At 45.3% G+C, this 17,473-nt stretch overlaps 1 protein-coding gene across 5 annotated transcripts in view; it reads right to left on the reverse strand.

Moving 5' to 3' along the window:
• COL5A3 (collagen type V alpha 3 chain) overlaps nucleotides 1-17,473 on the reverse strand; it is a 340,614-nt gene that overhangs the window by 16,095 nt on the left and 307,046 nt on the right. For all 5 annotated transcript variants that reach the window (XM_068274411.1, XM_068274408.1, XM_068274409.1 and 2 more), the window contains 13 exons: nucleotides 17,388-17,441; nucleotides 16,440-16,547; nucleotides 15,568-15,621; nucleotides 15,428-15,481; nucleotides 15,295-15,348; nucleotides 12,567-12,620; nucleotides 11,454-11,561; nucleotides 11,264-11,317; nucleotides 11,106-11,159; nucleotides 2,944-2,997; nucleotides 2,800-2,853; nucleotides 2,604-2,711; nucleotides 1,295-1,348 (listed from right to left, as the gene is read on the reverse strand). In XM_068274411.1, the coding sequence (XP_068130512.1) occupies nucleotides 1,295-1,348; nucleotides 2,604-2,711; nucleotides 2,800-2,853; nucleotides 2,944-2,997; nucleotides 11,106-11,159; nucleotides 11,264-11,317; nucleotides 11,454-11,561; nucleotides 12,567-12,620; nucleotides 15,295-15,348; nucleotides 15,428-15,481; nucleotides 15,568-15,621; nucleotides 16,440-16,547; nucleotides 17,388-17,441 (864 nt within the window). The remainder of the gene's footprint in view (nucleotides 1-1,294; nucleotides 1,349-2,603; nucleotides 2,712-2,799; nucleotides 2,854-2,943; nucleotides 2,998-11,105; nucleotides 11,160-11,263; nucleotides 11,318-11,453; nucleotides 11,562-12,566; nucleotides 12,621-15,294; nucleotides 15,349-15,427; nucleotides 15,482-15,567; nucleotides 15,622-16,439; nucleotides 16,548-17,387; nucleotides 17,442-17,473) is intronic.

A 17,473-nucleotide genomic window follows, 5' to 3' on the forward strand; every position in this document is an offset into this window, starting at 1 on the left:
GGCTGCATCTTATCATTCATGATCCCCAGACAGGGGATAAGGTTCTCTATGTTGTTGTCCATACACTCAAGTCTTGTACACATGCTAGGTGGCCAAGGCCCAATTTGCTGAGAATCTAGCATGCATACAGTGGCCCCTAATCTCCCTTGATCCACTAGTGAGCGATTTGCCTGGAAGATCAACTTGGCTAAATGCAGGACAAGGGCATTGTTGTCCTGCTTACCCTGCCTGCTTGGTGTCACTCTGTCATGTGCTGCACCATTTGCCACAGTAACTACCATCTTCTTGCACATAGTGGTGTGGACTTTAACAGTTTTTGAAGACCTGGAGTAAGGAAGCGATCACAGCAGGATGCAACACACTCATCTCAAATTTTGTGTTAGGGGCCTTTCACACTGCTGCAGTGCGTATAAAATATAAATAGAAAGGAGACGCTGGCACCATCTTCGTAATAAGATGATAACATTAGGGATTGGGACAAGCTTGAGAGCTCTTACCAATGCTCCGAAACGACGCTGTGTATTTTCTTATCCTTTCAATAAAAGAGCAAACACGTAGATCCAGGAGCACCAACCAAGGCACAGAGGTATAGGTGTACCAAGGTCCTCACCCAGGTACCAAGTGGTCACAAACAATATAGTATCCAAAGGACCGGCACCACACTGTAGATTTATAGCTCGATTACTTTATTAAATCATCAAAAGCAGTGACAGCAATGACAGCCCGCTGTTTCGGCCCTCAAGGCCTTTGTCAAGTTGCTGAAAAGTCATGACTTTTGAGCAACTTGACAAAGGCCTTGATGGCCCAAACAGCGGGCTGTCGTTGCTGTCACTGCTTTTGATGCTTCAATAAAGAAATCGAGCTATAAATCTACAGTGTGGTGCCGGTCCTTTGGATACTTTATTCTATAAAAGAGCAACAATATGAAGATGGTGCCAGCGTCTCCTTTCCATTGATGACTTTGGGCTGCAGTGCTGTGTAGTCCTCCCTAAGGCACGCCAATACACTGGTTTATTGCTGTTGTGCTCCTCCACACCTATTCTTATAAAATATAAATATATAAATATAAAAGTATTAAAAAAAATGAAATAATGATTCCTTGTAATGCATTGTGCTGAAATAAAGGGGCAGTTTTTATTTCAGCAAACATAGAATTTTGCTTTACTTAACTCATCTCTACTCAGTGCAACCTAGCATGTTGTCCCCAAAACTGCATCCACAGGAGGGTGTATTCAGACAACCTACAATGATATCGGGGAGCAGGTAATTATGTTTCCATGCTGTGTACACTTACCATGGGCCCAGGAGGTCCCGTTTGACCAGGTGGTCCCAGCAATCCCGGTTCTCCCTAAATGGAAGATACAAAATAATTAAGGCATTTTAAAATTTTTTTAATTATGCAAACAAAAACACTCTCCTTTTTTTCCTCAAATCATCTTTTGTGAAGAATAAAATGCATTTACAGATCTATAGAAGTTTGTTGCTGACTCCATTTTTACAAATCTAATTGAAAAAATGGTTTCAAATAAAATACCACACTGAATACAGAATTTCAGTAAAACAATAGTTGTGTTCCTTTGAAGAAGTAAATACTGTATATACTTGCATATAAGCCTAGCAGCATATAAGCCGAGTTACCCACTTTTCCCATAGAAACCAGGAAAAAGTGATTGACTTATACACGCCCCCTCCCCAGTATAGCTCTCTCTACAGTAGCCTGATGTGCTCTCAGTACAAGTCAGCCCCCCTCCTCATAGCCAGATGTGCCTCAAGGATGATACAGCCATGTCTCAAGATGCCACTAGATGGCGTCAGATATGATACACAGCGATTGCCAAACAGGAAGAATCCTAGATCATTTCACAACTGGCATGCTGCTTGCACTTTCTGCTCCACAAGCCATTGGAGGAGACACATGTAGTCTTGAGCAGTGCACTCTGCTGGCAAGAGCAGGATCACTAGTGTACAATCCTTACGCTCCTCTGCCTGTAACAAAACCTGCTCCACAATCCGTTCTGCTCCACTGACTTGCATATAAGCCGAGGGGGGTAACTTTTCAGCACATTTTTTGTGCTGAAAAATTAGGCTTATACGCAAGTATAGTATATTAGGTAACTAATTAGGATTTACAGCTACTACTTGTCCACATTACACCTATCCTCACTTTTAAAATCAATGAAGTAAAAAGAAACCACTTCTGTATGTCAGATAATTGTTCTGAATAAACAGGCTAAGGCACGATGCATAGAAGGCTGAAAAATTCTCAGAATTTTCCCTGACTCTGTGCAAAGCGCTCTCATCACAAACACCATGGCAGCTCTCTTGTAAGTAAAAGTAGCCATTAGAAAATCTGCTATAGGAAAAAAGTAATCATTGAAACATAGTTATTTAAAGTAAAGCAAACCTAAGTAAAAAGCCTAAAATCTTCATGAAACATGCAGTTAAATTGGGTTTTAATAGTGTGATACCTTATATTTCATCTTTTTAGAACTTCTTATATCCTATTTTAGTGTGTTTCCAGATAGCCCACGGCTGTATACTGTAGGCACACTTTTGATCAAACCAAACCTTATTTGTGACTCCGGTTTTTATCAGTCACTTACAGCAGGTCCAGGAATTCCCCTCATTCCCTCTGGTCCAGGTTTTCCGGGTGATCCCTGTGGCCCCACAGGACCCGTCTTTCCAAGAAAACCCTCAGTGCCAGGCTCGCCCTGTGGATCAGGTAGCAACATGAATATTTATGGACACATCCTGTTTAGTTATACTAACAGATTATGACTACTGATCATTGCTCCTCACCTTTCCTCCTTTTTCACCCTGACGACCTTCTTTGCCTGCAGGCCCAAGTTGACCCTAAGATAAGGTGGAGAAATGCCAGGGTTAGCAAGCACGGCTACGCAGGACAAGTATGGAGACAGAACCTTCAGGGACTCCAGAACTTACCCTCCTTCCTGGAGCACCATTTGGGCCAGGCTCTCCTGAGGGTCCAGGTAGGCCCTTAAGTAAAGAAAATCTTAGATTATTTTCTATAGACTAGCTAAGAGGAATCTTTGACAGCATATACAATTGTCTTTGAGGTTACCACAAACATTTTATCATGGTCAAATCACACAAGAACTTTTTGTTTACCATTAAATGAATACTGAGGTGAAAATAAACTGAAAAGAGAAAAAATTGTATCTATCCTCCTATTTCTAAACATTACTTTTTTGAAATAGCCCTCAATTTACAGGTGAAACTCAAAAAATAATACATGATATTGTGCAAAAGTACCTTTATTTTCAGTCATTGAACTTAAAAGGTGAAACTAATATATGAAATAGGAACCCTTTTCAGGTTTTTGGGTTAATTAGCTAATTAGAGTTTGACACTGGAATATTGAACATTTTCACAATATTCTAATGGTCTGGGATTTTGATTTTGGGGTTCTCATAAACTGTAAGCCATAATCACCAAATTATAACAAATAAAGGCGTGAAGTATGTTGCTTTGCATGCAATGAGTCTATTTAATTTATTAGTTTAACCTTTTTAAGGTGAGTTACTGAAATACATGGACTTTTGCAAGATATTTTATTTTTGCGTTTCACCTGTATTTTATGTTTTAACCACCTTAACGTTCTATTAAGATCGCCAGGGAGGTGGCACAGCACTAATTTTTTTTTTAAATCATGCAGCTAGCCTAGCGCTAGCTACATGATTCCCCCCTCCCTGCGGCGTCCCTCCCACCCCTCCGATCGCCGCCGGCGCGTATTCCTGTCCGGAAATCCCATTCTGAACGGGATTTCCTTTAGGGCTTCCCCCGTCGCCATGGTGACAATCATCGTGACGTCATCGGGAGTCCCGATCCACCCCTCAGTGCTACCTGGCACTGATTGGCCAGGCTGCGCACGGGGTCTGCGGGGAGGCCTCTTTCGTGTCGGGTAGTGGTGGATCGGCTGCGAGCGGTGGCGATCGACCCGAACACGCAGCAAGCAAAGTGCTTGCTCCGTGTTTTAAAAAAAAAATGATCAAAATCGGCCCAGCTGGGCCTGAGCGGCGCCCTCTGGTGGTCATTGACGAGATGAGCTCGTCAATACTGCCAAGGAGGTTTTATCTATGTGAGGAAACGCGGAAGAGCCGCCGTCTCTCACAATGAGGCGGCTGTTTCCGCGTTCAGCAGCGCGTCACAACGCGGAAAAACCGCCGCATGCCGCTTAGGCAGAGCGGCGGAATCCGCATTGGTAACAGCGGAATCCGCATCAGAGGCGGCCCCCGCACTAGATACATTGCATGACAGTACTGGTGTGGCTGGGACTGATAGTCCACCAAGATTCAGACTTACACGCGCGCGAGCACAGAGGCAGAGTTTAAATAGCAGTTAGAAGGGTGTCGGCTGACCAGCTGGGTCAGCTGACAAATTCCACTGCTCTCATTGGACCAGCAATTAGGGAGGTCCTGGAAAGGTCCTAGAGTATATATACTGCTGGTTGTTCACTTGCTCTTTGTCTGGCGTGCGATCACATATGTGGGAGCACCCAGATCCGTAGTTAGATCCGCAAGTGTGCCGGGACCAGCTGGAGCTGTAATCCTACACTTAGCTAGATTCTGTTGATAGCTAAAGTACTAGTTTGATTGTATTTATTTGTTATGACTTTTGCCTGCCTTGACTACCCTTTTGAACTCTGATCTTGTACCTCGATATTTCTGATACTCTGTTGCCGAACCCCGGCTCGTTCCTTGACTCTGCTTCTGCCTCCTGATTTTGTACCCCGATATTTCTGATACCCCGTTGCTGAACCCTGCCTGTACTTTGACTCCGCCTTTGCCTCCTGATCTTGTACTTTATCTGTCCGTGTGTGTACGACCTGGCTTGTCCGACCTCGAGAACCGACCTTACTGTTAGAGCCGGTTCCTCGTTCTGTTAAGTGACCCTTCCGCCAGAGGGTTACTTTCAGTATATCCTTCCCGCTGGCAGCCTGACTCCTCCCGCCTTGGAGAGCTCAGGTTTGCGGAAGGAATCTGTACAGTACGCCTTACTGTACTGAGGCCCTGTCCTCTAAGTGTTACTGTTACACCAAAACACTACACTCTACTCAGGTGAACAGAGGTTAGCTAGTATATCGGATTATCAGTGATACTGCAGATCACGTATAATCTGGTATACATCTGTATTCCCAGTGGTTCTGCAGATCACTGGTAATCAGATCCTCTCTGTGCTTCACCGATCGTTACAGAACGCCAGACCAAAAAACAGATGGAATCACGTGCTGATCCTCTGACTGTGCTTGCCACTTCGGTGGACAGTATCCATCAAGCACTGGGCCAGCACAAAGCCTTAATCGATGCCCTATCAGGCTCAGTGCGAACCCTCCAGACGTCAGTTGATTCAGTGCGATCCCCTCCTAGTGACGACATTCGCATGCCTGTACCTGATAAATTTTCCGGCCACAAATCTGACTTTCGGAATTTCAGGAGTAGAGTGTTATCGTATTTCGAATTGAGACCCCGATCCTCGGGGACTGAGACCCAACGGGTCACCTTTATTAAAACTTTGCTGGCTGGTGACTCCCAGTCATGGGCATACAACCTGCCTTCTACCAATATTGCCCTGACCTCGGTGGAGGAATTCTTTAAGGCCATGGCCATAATTTATGACGACCCTGACCTTGCCGCGTCCTCTGAGCGGAAGCTCAAACTTTTGCGGCAAGGCAGAGGCTCGGTCGAGGATTATGCGGCAGAGTTCCGTAGGTGGTCAGTCACCGCTAGATTCGATAACTTTGCTCTGATGGATTACTTCCTGTCTGGGTTGTCGGAGGAAGTCTTTGATCTAATGTTAACTGTACCCGAGCCCAAGACAGTCGATGAGGCCATATCATCGGCCATTCGAGTTGATCGTAGGTTACGCCATCAGAAGCAGGTTAGGGGTAGTCACCGCGTCAGGGTGACATCTTACGCGGCACCATCCGCTACACCCCTAGTAACACCTTCTCCGCCTGTCTCACCCTCTTCGGCCTTGCCTCCGCCCGAACCAATGCAGATTGGTCGTTCGAAGTTGACCCAGGTGGAGCGACGGCGGAGAATGACGGAACAGCTGTGCCTGTATTGTGCAGCAGCAGGGCATAGGGTGCGAAACTGCCCTAACAAGTCGGTAAACGAGTTTGCCTAGGAATAGTGGGGGGTGACACCCTAGGCACACAATTTTCACCCCTTAAAGAGAAAAAATTGCTTCTCCCCTGTACTATCACATGGGAGAATAAGTCCGTAGCCACTGAAGTGTTTGTTGATTCTGGCTCAGCGGCTAATTTTATGGATCTTGAATTTGCTCAGGAGTTGGGTATTCCCCTCACTCCAGTGAGTCCCCCCATTCAGGTCACGGCAGTAGACGATTCCCCTCTGCAACGGGATCGCCCACTGTCACAGACCCCGGAGGTGAAGGTCGCCATAGGGGTACTGCATGGGGAACAGTTACGATTTTTTGTGTTACGCATGTCTACCTCCACTATTATCTTAGGCATGCCGTGGCTGCAAATCCATTCTCCGCACATAGACTGGGCTACGGGTCAGGTAACCAGATGGTCCGATCATTGTCACCAACGGTGTTTAGGGAAGGTGACATTGGGTCGGACCAAGATTCTTGTGGAGGGTGTTCCCGAAGAGTATGCAGAGTTCTCTGATGTATTTTGTCCTAAGTCTGCTGATCAGTTTCCCCACTCATCGCCCGTTCGATTGCCCCATTGATCTCCGTGCTGGTTGTATGCCTCCTAGGGGTCACCTGTATAACTTGTCCGGTCCAGAGAAGATGGCTATGCAGGAATACATTCATAATAACTTAGCCAAGGGGTTCATCCGGCCCTCCCGGTCGCCTGCTGGGGCCGGTTTCTTTTTCGTTAAAAAGAAAGACGGGGGTCTCCGACCTTGTATTGATTATCGGGGCCTCAATAAGATCACGATAAAAAAATCGCTATCCGTTACCCTTGATAGACGATTTATTTACGCAAGTCACAGCCGCAAAGATCTTCTCTAAATTGGATCTGAGGGGGGCATACAATCTAATCCGCATCAGAGAGGGTGATGAGTGGAAGACGGCCTTCAACACACCCGACGGGCATTACGAGTACCTAGTGATGCCCTTCGGGTTGTGCAATGCGCCAGCCGTCTTCCAAGAATTAATCAATGAGGTATTCCGGGAGGTTTTGGGTAGATTCGTGTTGGTATACCTCGATGACATACTAATTTATTCCAATAACCTCTCCGAACACAGGGTTCACGTAAAATTTGTCCTAAACAAATTAAGACAGAATAGGCTCTACGCGAAGGTGGAAAAGTGTATATTTAAAGTGACCACGGTCACGTTTCTGGGATACGTAATTTCCACCTCGGGCCTCTCAATGGATCCTGCCAAGGTCACAGCCGTGTTGGAGTGGCCACAGCCAGTGGGGTTGAAGGCCCTGCAGAGATTTTTGGGGTTCGCGAACTATTACAGGAGGTTCATTAAGGGATACTCCACTTTAGTTGCCCCCCTTACCAGTCTCACGAAAAAAGGGGCGGATACCAACCACTGGTCTCCTGAAGCCGTGGCGGCATTTGCTTTATTGAAAAAATTATTTTGCTCAGCACCAATTTTGAGGCATGTTGACACGTCCTTTCCCTTCATTGTGGAGGTTGATGCCTCAGAAGTTGGGGTGGGGGCGGTGCTGTCGCAACGGTCTGGGTTGCAGGGCAGATTACACCCATGTGCTTATTTTTCCCGCAGGTTTTCACCTGCAGAAAAAAATTATGATATAGGCAACCGGGAACTTCTGGCTATTAAGTTGGCATTTGAGGAGTGGCGCCACTGGTTAGAGGGGGCAGAACACACGATCACAGTTTACACCGACCATAAGAACTTGGAATACATCGAGGGGGCGAAGAGATTGAGTCCCCGTCAGGCCCGATGGTCTTTGTTTTTTACAAGGTTTAGGTTTATAATCACGTACACCCCAGGCAGCAAAAACGTCAAGGCAGATGCCCTCTCCAGGTGTTTTGAACCAGAAACGGCACAGCCACCCGCTCCTGAGTCTATCATCCCGCGGGAACTAGTGTTAGCCGCAACAGAGACTTGGGAGGATTGGACGGAGGTTTTGGGTCCATTTCAGCAGGACGTTCCTGAGGGAAAACCCGAAGGGGTTATGTTTATCCCTTTGCCCTTTCGTTTACAAATCCTGCACCTCTTTCACGCCCATAAGAATGCTGGTCATCCTGGAGCTGCTAGAACGCAGGATCTGATTGCCAGGTGTGCTTGGTGGCCTTCTTTGGCAACAGATTGCAAAGAGTATGTCAGGGAGTGTGCAGTCTGTGCCAAGAGTAAACCCTCCCGGCTGGCATCTGTAGGTAAGCTGCAGCCTTTGCCCACCCCGAGTGAGCCATGGACCCACTTGTCCATGGATTTTGTGGGAGAATTGCCCAGGTCTGAAGGAATGTCGGTCATTTGGGTGGTAGTCGACCGTTTTAGCAAGATGGCCCATTTTGTGCCCCTGAAAGGACTCCCCTCGGCTCAGGAACTGGCCGAGTTGTTCATCATTCACGTCTTCCGGCTGCATGGCATTCCGGAAGACATTGTGTCGGATAGGGGAGTCCAATTTGTCTCTGGTTTCTGGAGGGCATTTTGCCGCCAAATGGGCATGAAGTTGTCTTTTTCGTCAGGCTACCACCCACAGACTAATGGGCAGACGGAACGTATCAACCAGTCTTTGGAACAATTCCTAAGATGTTACGTTGCGGAAGCACAGACTGACTGGGTAAAATTTTTGCCCTTCGCGGAATTTGCACAAAATAATTTGAAGAATTCCTCATCTGGGTTCTCTCCATTCCAGATTGTGACAGGGAGATCACCCAAATTTTCCCCTTTTCCAGTCGTGTCATCCCCATTTCCAGCACTGGAGGATTGGCAGAGATCACTTAGGGACAATTGGGGAATTGTTAAGGGGAATTCGCAGAAGGCGTTCCAGAGTCAGAAGGGTCAAGCAGACAAAAGACGATCCGTGAAATGGAAGTTTCAGCCAGGGGAGTTAGTCTGGGTGTCCACACGTCACTTGACCCTGAAGCAGCCTTCTACCAAACTGGGTCCCAGGTTTGTGGGTCCATTCCCAGTGACTAAAAGAATCAATAACGTGACTTACGCCATTGATAGTCCTGCCAGCATGCGGGGCGTAAGGTCGTTTCATGTGTCCCTACTCAAACCTGCGGTCCAGGTGGGTTCCGCTCCTCCTCCCCCTGTGTTGGTAGATGACCAACCTGAATATGAGGTGGAAAAGATTTTAGATTCACGTGTTGTGCAAAACTCAGTACAATATCTCGTACACTGGAAAGGGTACGGCATTGAGGAGAGGCAATGGGTACCGGGGACGCGCATGCATGCAGACGAATTAAGGAGAGAATTTCATGCCTCACATCCAGAGAAACCTGGTGGGAGTTGTCCGGAGTCCACTCCTCGGGGGAAGGGGGGGGTACTGTGAGGAAACGCGGAAGAGCCGCCGTCTCTCACAATGAGGCGGCTGTTTCCGCGTTCAGCAGCGCGTCACAACGCGGAAAAACCGCCGCATGCCGCTTAGGCAGAGCGGCGGAATCCGCATTGGTAACGGCGGAATCCGCATCAGAGGCGGCCCCCACACTAGATACATTGCATGACAGTACTGGTGTGGCTGGGACTGATAGTCCACCAAGATTCAGACTTATACGCGCGCGAGCACAGAGGCAGAGTTTAAATAGCAGTTAGTAGGGTGTCGGCTGACCAGCTGGGTCAGCTGACAAATTCCACTGCTCTCATTGGACCAGCAATTAGGGAGGTCCTGGAAAGGTCCTAGAGTATATATACTGCTGGTTGTTCACTTGCTCTTTGTCTGGCGTGCGATCACATATGTGGGAGCACCCAGATCCGTAGTCAGATCCGCAAGTGTGCCGGGACCAGCTGGAGCTGTAATCCTACACTTAGCTAGATTCTGTTGATAGCTAAAGTACTAGTTTGATTGTATTTATTTGTTATGACTTTTGCCTGCCTTGACTACCCTTTTGAACTCTGATCTTGTACCTCAATATTTCTGATACTCTGTTGCCGAACCCCGGCTCGTTCCTTGACTCTGCTTCTGCCTCCTGATTTTGTACCCCGATATTTCAGATACCCCGTTGCTGAACCCTGCCTGTACTTTGACTCCGCCTTTGCCTCCTGATCTTGTACTTTATCTGTCCGTGTGTGTACGACCTGGCTTGTCCGACCTCGAGAACCGACCTTACTGTTAGAGCCGGTTCCTCGTTCTGTTAAGTGACCCTTCCGCCAGAGGGTTATTTTCAGTATATCCTTCCCGCTGGCAGCCTGACTCCTCCCACCTTGGAGAGCTCAGGTTTGCGGAAGGAATCTGTACAGTACGCCTTACTGTACTGAGGCCCTGTCCTCTAAGTGTTACTGTTACACCAAAACACTACACTCTACTCAGGTGAACAGAGGTTAGCTAGTATATCGGATTATCAGTGATACTGCAGATCACGTATAATCTGGTATACATCTGTATTCCCAGTGGTTCTGCAGATCACTGGTAATCAGATCCTCTCTGTGCTTCACCGATCGTTACAATCTACTTTTTACATTTTTAATGTTTCATTGTCTCTGCTCAATGACACAGTCTTTGAAGTTTGCCAGAGCTAAAATCTATAAACTATTTTTATCTCTTCCCTGCTTTCAGAAGCTGTTCTCTGCGAGGAAAGTGTTTTATGGCTATAATTCCTCAGGGTTACACTAACTGAAGAGAAACTAACTTCCATGCCTGAAGACTAACTCTTTTAGGCAAAGCGAGGAAAAAAAAAAAGGAACACAGCCTAGTTATTGGCATGCTTGGCACAGTACATGTTTATCTCAGCAGTTTATTTTCACCTCTGTATTTTGATCTGAAGTGCATGTCACACTATTCATGCAACAACTAAGGACATAACAACACACAACAATGGACCTGGGCACTGGCATATCTTTGCATACAAGATGGTAATTGCACAGCATTGTCCACATCAATACCCTCCTGTTTTCATAGATACAGTATAAGGAGACAATAAGTGACAACATTCTTAGTAGGTGTAATGATGGGTGTTCAAACTTACAGGATTCCCATTTTCTCCACCATCTCCCTTCTCTCCAGGTACTCCATCAACTCCCTGCAATGCAAATACTGTTACTAAGGCCATTTTATAGTAGATCATCATATATCCAGAAAATGTTGAGGAAATCATTGCCTTTTAAAAAATGTAAAGATTCTTACCGGTAATCCAGCCTCTCCACGTGGTCCTGGGTCTCCTGGAAAACCTATGGCACCCTACAAAGACATGCATCTAATGAAGTGAAATCATTCTCATTCTCATTTATGGTCTACCTTATAGACGACATAGACTTTCATCATAATATATACAGAACAGGTACTGATGGCCCTTATTGGCATCATTCGTACTCACCATGTTTCCTTTAGGTCCATCCTCTCCTGGTCGCCCCTTCTTCCCAGGAGGCCCAGCTGCACCTGAAGGTCCAGATTCTCCTTTTTCACCAATGTCCCCTTTAGCTCCCTGAAATGAATAAGATTTTAAAACTATACACATATCTTTTTCATTTTTTTACTGTCTTTTCAATTTCAAGACAAAATCTTTTAAAGAAATCCTAATTTATAACATATATGAATTGTGTTGCTGAATTTGCACCTAGAACATGGGGAGAATGAGCAGAAGGCATCCTTCATGGTTGCCTCCGTAATATTCAACTTGGAAGATCGCTGAAGGAGCAAATAATTTTTAGCGGTGAGAGTCATGGTCAGTTGACCATGGCCCGTCTCCTCCTCTTATACTGCCAGTATAGGTAGTTCCTTTCGTTCCCCACATTGGAAAATGCCTATTAAATCTAGTATGCAGTACTTAAAACACAGGATACGGAGGGGTGGCCATATAGATGAACAGCAGTCACACGATCATGACTTTGCACAGCTAAGATTAGGTAGATTTTGAAGTTTGGCAATAAGGTCACTCTGAAGAGTCCAGTGGGCATCCTGATATCCTCCAGAGGACGGCTAATGCATGATTACTGTTGCCTGACCTCCCCTCTGTTGGTGGATGGGTGTATTTGTTACAGTCACCAACCACTTGAGTTGAGGCCGGTGGAAATACATACTCGATTGCGTTGCTATGGTTGCTGGTATGGTTGCTGGTAAGGAGGTGGAGCCACACTGCCACTTAACCTCTGTCCCGAGAAGGGAATGTGACCTGGAGATGGGAGCAGTGAGGAGAGCTTCAAAGGTTGAAGAGAAGCAGTATGCTCCCTTCTAGGTGAGATTTTAGGGGGATTTGGTAAATACCAAGAGACCGAATCACTTTTCTCTGAGTTGGATATATTCTCCTTTTTGGATCAAGGTGCTGTCTCGTTGACTCCATGGAATCGTTAAATGTGGTGGTTGCAGTACTGAGACACTATTCATTCGGGAATGGGATGCACCAGAGCGTTAGATGGGGCAAATGGAACGGAGAACAAAATAATAATTCTTGAAATTGAGCTTTTAGTATTTCTTTTTCTCTCATACTCACCGGAGGTCCATGTTCTCCTGGTTGTCCCGGATCTCCAGCCTCCCCGGGCTCTCCCTGTAACAGGCAAAAGCAGTTTAATCAGTGGACTATTCCATAAATCTAGAGACATTTACTTTATTTATGTTTTTATGAAAAAGATTTTTAAGAAGCATCATGCCTATTCATACTGATCATACAGTACCCCTAATTTTAAACAAACATCTGAAAGCAGATATATGGTGTACGTTGCACCAGGACACATAGAGTATAACCATGCTATATGTTTGTATCCTGCAGTCAGCTTTGGCAAAGCGGGTTTAGATTTGTCTCGGGGCGTCACGCAGGCGCAGCTTCTTGCTGGTTACTGGCATGTTTATTTGATTTTTGTCCGCAAACTGCAATACAGGTCCTATTTGTCTGCTGGAGTAGGATTAGAGTTAGGATTGTGGACACAAAAGTTCACCTGTGAGAACATTAGCGGCAGGGTTAGTTGTAACCATCTAAGGTGGACCTACAGATCTCCTCATGTGTTTGATGCAATTGTCAGGAGATATACATGGAAGATAAATGCTATACCATATACCACCACAGCTATGAAGATTTAAAGAGAATCTGTATTGTTAAAATCGCACAAAAGTAAACATACCAGTGCGTTAGGGGACATCTCCTATTACCCTCTGTCACAATTTCACCGCTCCTCGCCGCATTAAAAGTGGTTAAAAAGAGTTTTAAAAAGTTTGTTTATAAACAAACAAAATGGCCACCAAAACAGGAAGTAGGTTGATGTACAGTATGTCCACACATAGAAAATACATTCATACACAAGCAGGCTGTATACACCCTTCCTTTTGAATCTCAAGAGATCATTTGTGTGTTTCTTTCCCCCTGCAGCTATCTTCCACTGAAGTGTCAGGCTGTTTCTTCCTGCAGAGTGCAGACAGCTCTGCCTGTATGTAATTCCTCAGTATGTGAAAGCCCAGCCAGCTCAGAGGAGGATTTATCCAGCTCGTAAAAGATAAGAGAGAAGAGAGAAGCTGCCCTACTCTAAATAATACACAGGCAGTGTGCAGAGAGGGCCTGGAGGGGGGAGATGCATCACAGAACCACAACACTGAAGAACTTGGCAGCCTTCCAGACACAGGCTGACAAGTCTGACAAGAGAGAGATAAGTTGATTTATTACAGAGATGGTGATAGTAGAACGTGCTGCAGTAAGCCAGAACACATTAGAATAGCTTTTGGAAGTTGTAGGATGATAAAAAACAGGATGCAATTTTTGTTACGGAGTCTCTTTAAGCCACATAAACCTAAGTTTTAGAATTGTACATAAAGTATAAACATAACTCCCAACTTTTTGAGATAAGAAAGAGGGACACTTAAGCCACACCCCTCCCACACCTCTAATCACGCACCTGACACACCCCTAATCACGCATACCATAAAGATTTCATAAGAAAAATACTGTATGTTGTATAATTCAAACCACGCTGGTCCTTTCTATCATGGTTAATTTTCCTTCCTATTTAACATTTGAATATAAGAAATATGTACAGTTAGAGGGTGTGAATACAGTTTAGAGTCAATCAAGCATATTTTTCAGTAGAAAAATACATATATTTACACAGATCTGTACATCAGTCCTGAAAGAGGGACAAATGAGGAGGAAAGAGGGACAGGGGTCCCAAAGAAGGATTGCCCCTCCAAAACGGACAGTTGTGAGCAATGGTATAAATCATTATATGGAAAACCTGGCAAACTGAGCAATGTTGTGAGTCACATGACATACAATTTATTATGATGTTTCCCTGTACTTCAGGGTTGCCTCTGCTGAGAATTTAGCACGTGTGTAGTGACCCCGATTTGTCGTTTAGAGATCTAGAGTCTTGGCTGAGCTCAGTATGAACCCATTGTTCTCCTACTCAGCTCTCCCAGTGAGGAGAGTACGTACTGCATCGGCACTGCTTGAGTTGGGTGCCAGGTGGTGCCGCTAGTAGAAAATACTGGTAATTTACATAACTGATATTTTACTATGGACTACCCAGCACCCATTCTCACTCGAACCCTCCTCTCCTGGAGACTAAAACAAACCCCCCCAACTAATTCCTAAACCTAATCCTCCCCGTAGTGCCTAAAACGAGACCCTCCCACTAAGTGCCTAAAATAAACCCCAACTCTAAGTGCCTAAAATTAAACCCCAAACCAAATGCCTAAATCTAATCCTCCCTCCTAATGTCTAAAATGAACCATCCACCTAATGGCTAACTCTACAATCCTTCCCTCATGCCTAAACCGCTCCACTTAAACCTGGTGCTCAAATGACAGCTAATTGTAGCCGATCATCTGTGATTGGCTACAGCTATTTATTCCTATGTAGTAGCCATTTGGTTGCTAGCTGCATGGCATGCCAAACTCACCACTTGGGCACCCGATTACCACTAATTAATACAGGCATCTATGAGTCGCCTGCTGATTCAGTGTCAAATGACCTGATCCGTTCTGTGCATCTTCCTCCATAGCAACAAAACTCATCTACACAGCCTCAAGCTGCTACTCAAGGCCTGCAGGTGACAGTCCATGCAAATGTGTACAAGGCTTAAGAATCGAAGTCATTTAAAGTTAGGCGCATTGCTATGTAAGCAACGCACATAACTAAGGAAGGCATGCTAAGAAGGCACTTACAAATCTCATATCACATTTGGGCTGTTGGGGATTCAAGTAATCAGTCCTGCATTCACATGAGATGATATTACCTTGTCTCCTACAGCTCCTGGCTGGCCCACTCCGCCTGGCTGTCCTTGCGGCCCCTGAAACAATAACATTTTAGTGGTCAGTTGTGGTCTAATCCCGCCTTTTTATGCTTTACCTGTTCTGTAGTTTACTTACATCACCACCACTGGGTCCCAAGGGGCCTCTAGGACCTGTTGTCCCCGGGAGACCCTGCAACAAAACCTCTGTGTTAAACTCTGTTTATTGGTAAAACATTGATTGCTGCTTTTATATATATCATAGAAAGCTGCACACACCATTGGTCCAACATGTCCACTTTCTCCTTTCTCTCCTGGAGGCCCAGGCATACCCTGTAAGAAAAGAGAGAGATAATAATAAAATACAGTAACTTTTGTAACACTGTTTTCTCCCATAGGACTCAAAGCACATAGATACGTCTCAGTCTTAGATCAATACATGGTGGCATGCTGAACTGTGTTACAGAGAAAATAATCAGTTGTTCAAAAATGCCAGACTAAATAGGAGGCTTTTCAGTTTGAACTTAAATGGTTCCAGGAATGGAGATGTCCTTATTGGGTGTGGCAGGGAGTTCCAAAGTGTAGGGGCAGCATCAGAGCAGGGACAAGGTCCTCCAGCACCCAAGGCTGAGACACCAAAGTGCGCCCCTCCATCCCTCCCACCCCAGCTGTCACACACTGATTGCTATTAGACTAAGAGGGCCACAGGGCCCACAACCTCCCCAACACCTTAATATACAGTTATCTGGCTTGCAGTCACTGCCATGTATCCCCTTTTCTTATTTCTTTCTGCTTCATACACAATTAGGAATGACAGCTGAATGAATTGTGCGCCCCCTCCTACACTGCTCCCTGAGGCTGGAGCCTCTCCAGCCTATGCCTCGGCCCGGCCCTGGGCAGCATGACAGAAGTAGCCCCAAGCCTACTTAGAAATTTTCAGTCTTCCTTTTTTCCTTATCTAAGAGTTAGGAATTCAGGACTATAAATCACAACTTATCTACAGTTGGGTAAGTATGAGTGGGACTATACCATAACTCTCAATGATAACTAATTAGAAGTCATAAAACGCCTTTGTGGCTGAAAAACAAAAACATTCATCAGGTCACGATTTGTCTGTATGGGAGCTGAATACACATAACAGTGTGACTCACCTGTAGTCCCCGGGGACCAGAAACACCAGGGAACCCCCGAATGCCTTCATCTCCCTTCTGTCCTTGCATTCCGGTCTGACCTCTACGCCCCGGATCTCCATCTTGTCCCTGAGAAGGAGTTAAAAAGAATCCAATGTCCAGTCTCAGTAATCATAGTATAGCTAATGGGTAAAAAAAAGTCTCAAAACTTCTAAAAGGTGGATTTGACCATAGCAAATATTCTTGGCAAATTATTATCAGCATTCATTAAAAAGTGGAAGTGGTGGTGGTGGTGGTGGTGGGGGGGGGGGGGGGGGGGGCGGGTTATGGCGTAGCGTTGCCTGTGTTGATCATCAGCTCACTTCTAGTTTTGCTGGTAAAATAAAAATGTAAATCTCTCTAACAGAAATACAGAATGTCTTAGTAATATGGGGAAGGGCTAGAAAACATCTCACATTTTGATTGGTGTTTGGGATCCCATTAGAAACAGAGAGTGGCTGACACTTCTCCAATAGGATAAACTATTAGCTGGTACGGCAGCTACAGCGTTCCCATTACACAGAGGACAGAGGTAATGCCTTGACAGCTACACTAGCAAACGATGTAATGGTCCTAAGGAAACCTACTACCGACAGAGACTTGGGCCCACGTGCAATTCACTTTTTCTCCTGAGTTATCTACTAGGTGATATTTTCACAACTTGTTATGAAATGCCTTTCAAGCCACCAACAAGCAAGAAAATACTCATGATAATTTTGGGATAGTTGTTTTTCACCAACTTTTGTGGTGAAAATGGTAAAATGCTGACAAGTTAATTTAAAGAGAAGATGAAAATGATCTCTTAGGAGAAAACTCAGGAGAAAATATTAATTGCATATGGACCTTGGTGTGTTAGAGGGTGGAATGACTCCAGTGAATACAGTATATATAGAGAGACTGTGAACATGCAGATGGTTATATTATACTTACAGCTTGACCTGGGATCCCAATAGGCCCTTGTATGCCGGTAGGTCCTGACGGTCCCTATGAAGAAATAAAAAATGATAGTAAAAAAT

Source organism: Hyperolius riggenbachi, chromosome 3, assembly GCF_040937935.1.
Source record: "Hyperolius riggenbachi isolate aHypRig1 chromosome 3, aHypRig1.pri, whole genome shotgun sequence".
NCBI classification, from domain to species: domain Eukaryota; kingdom Metazoa; phylum Chordata; class Amphibia; order Anura; family Hyperoliidae; genus Hyperolius; species Hyperolius riggenbachi.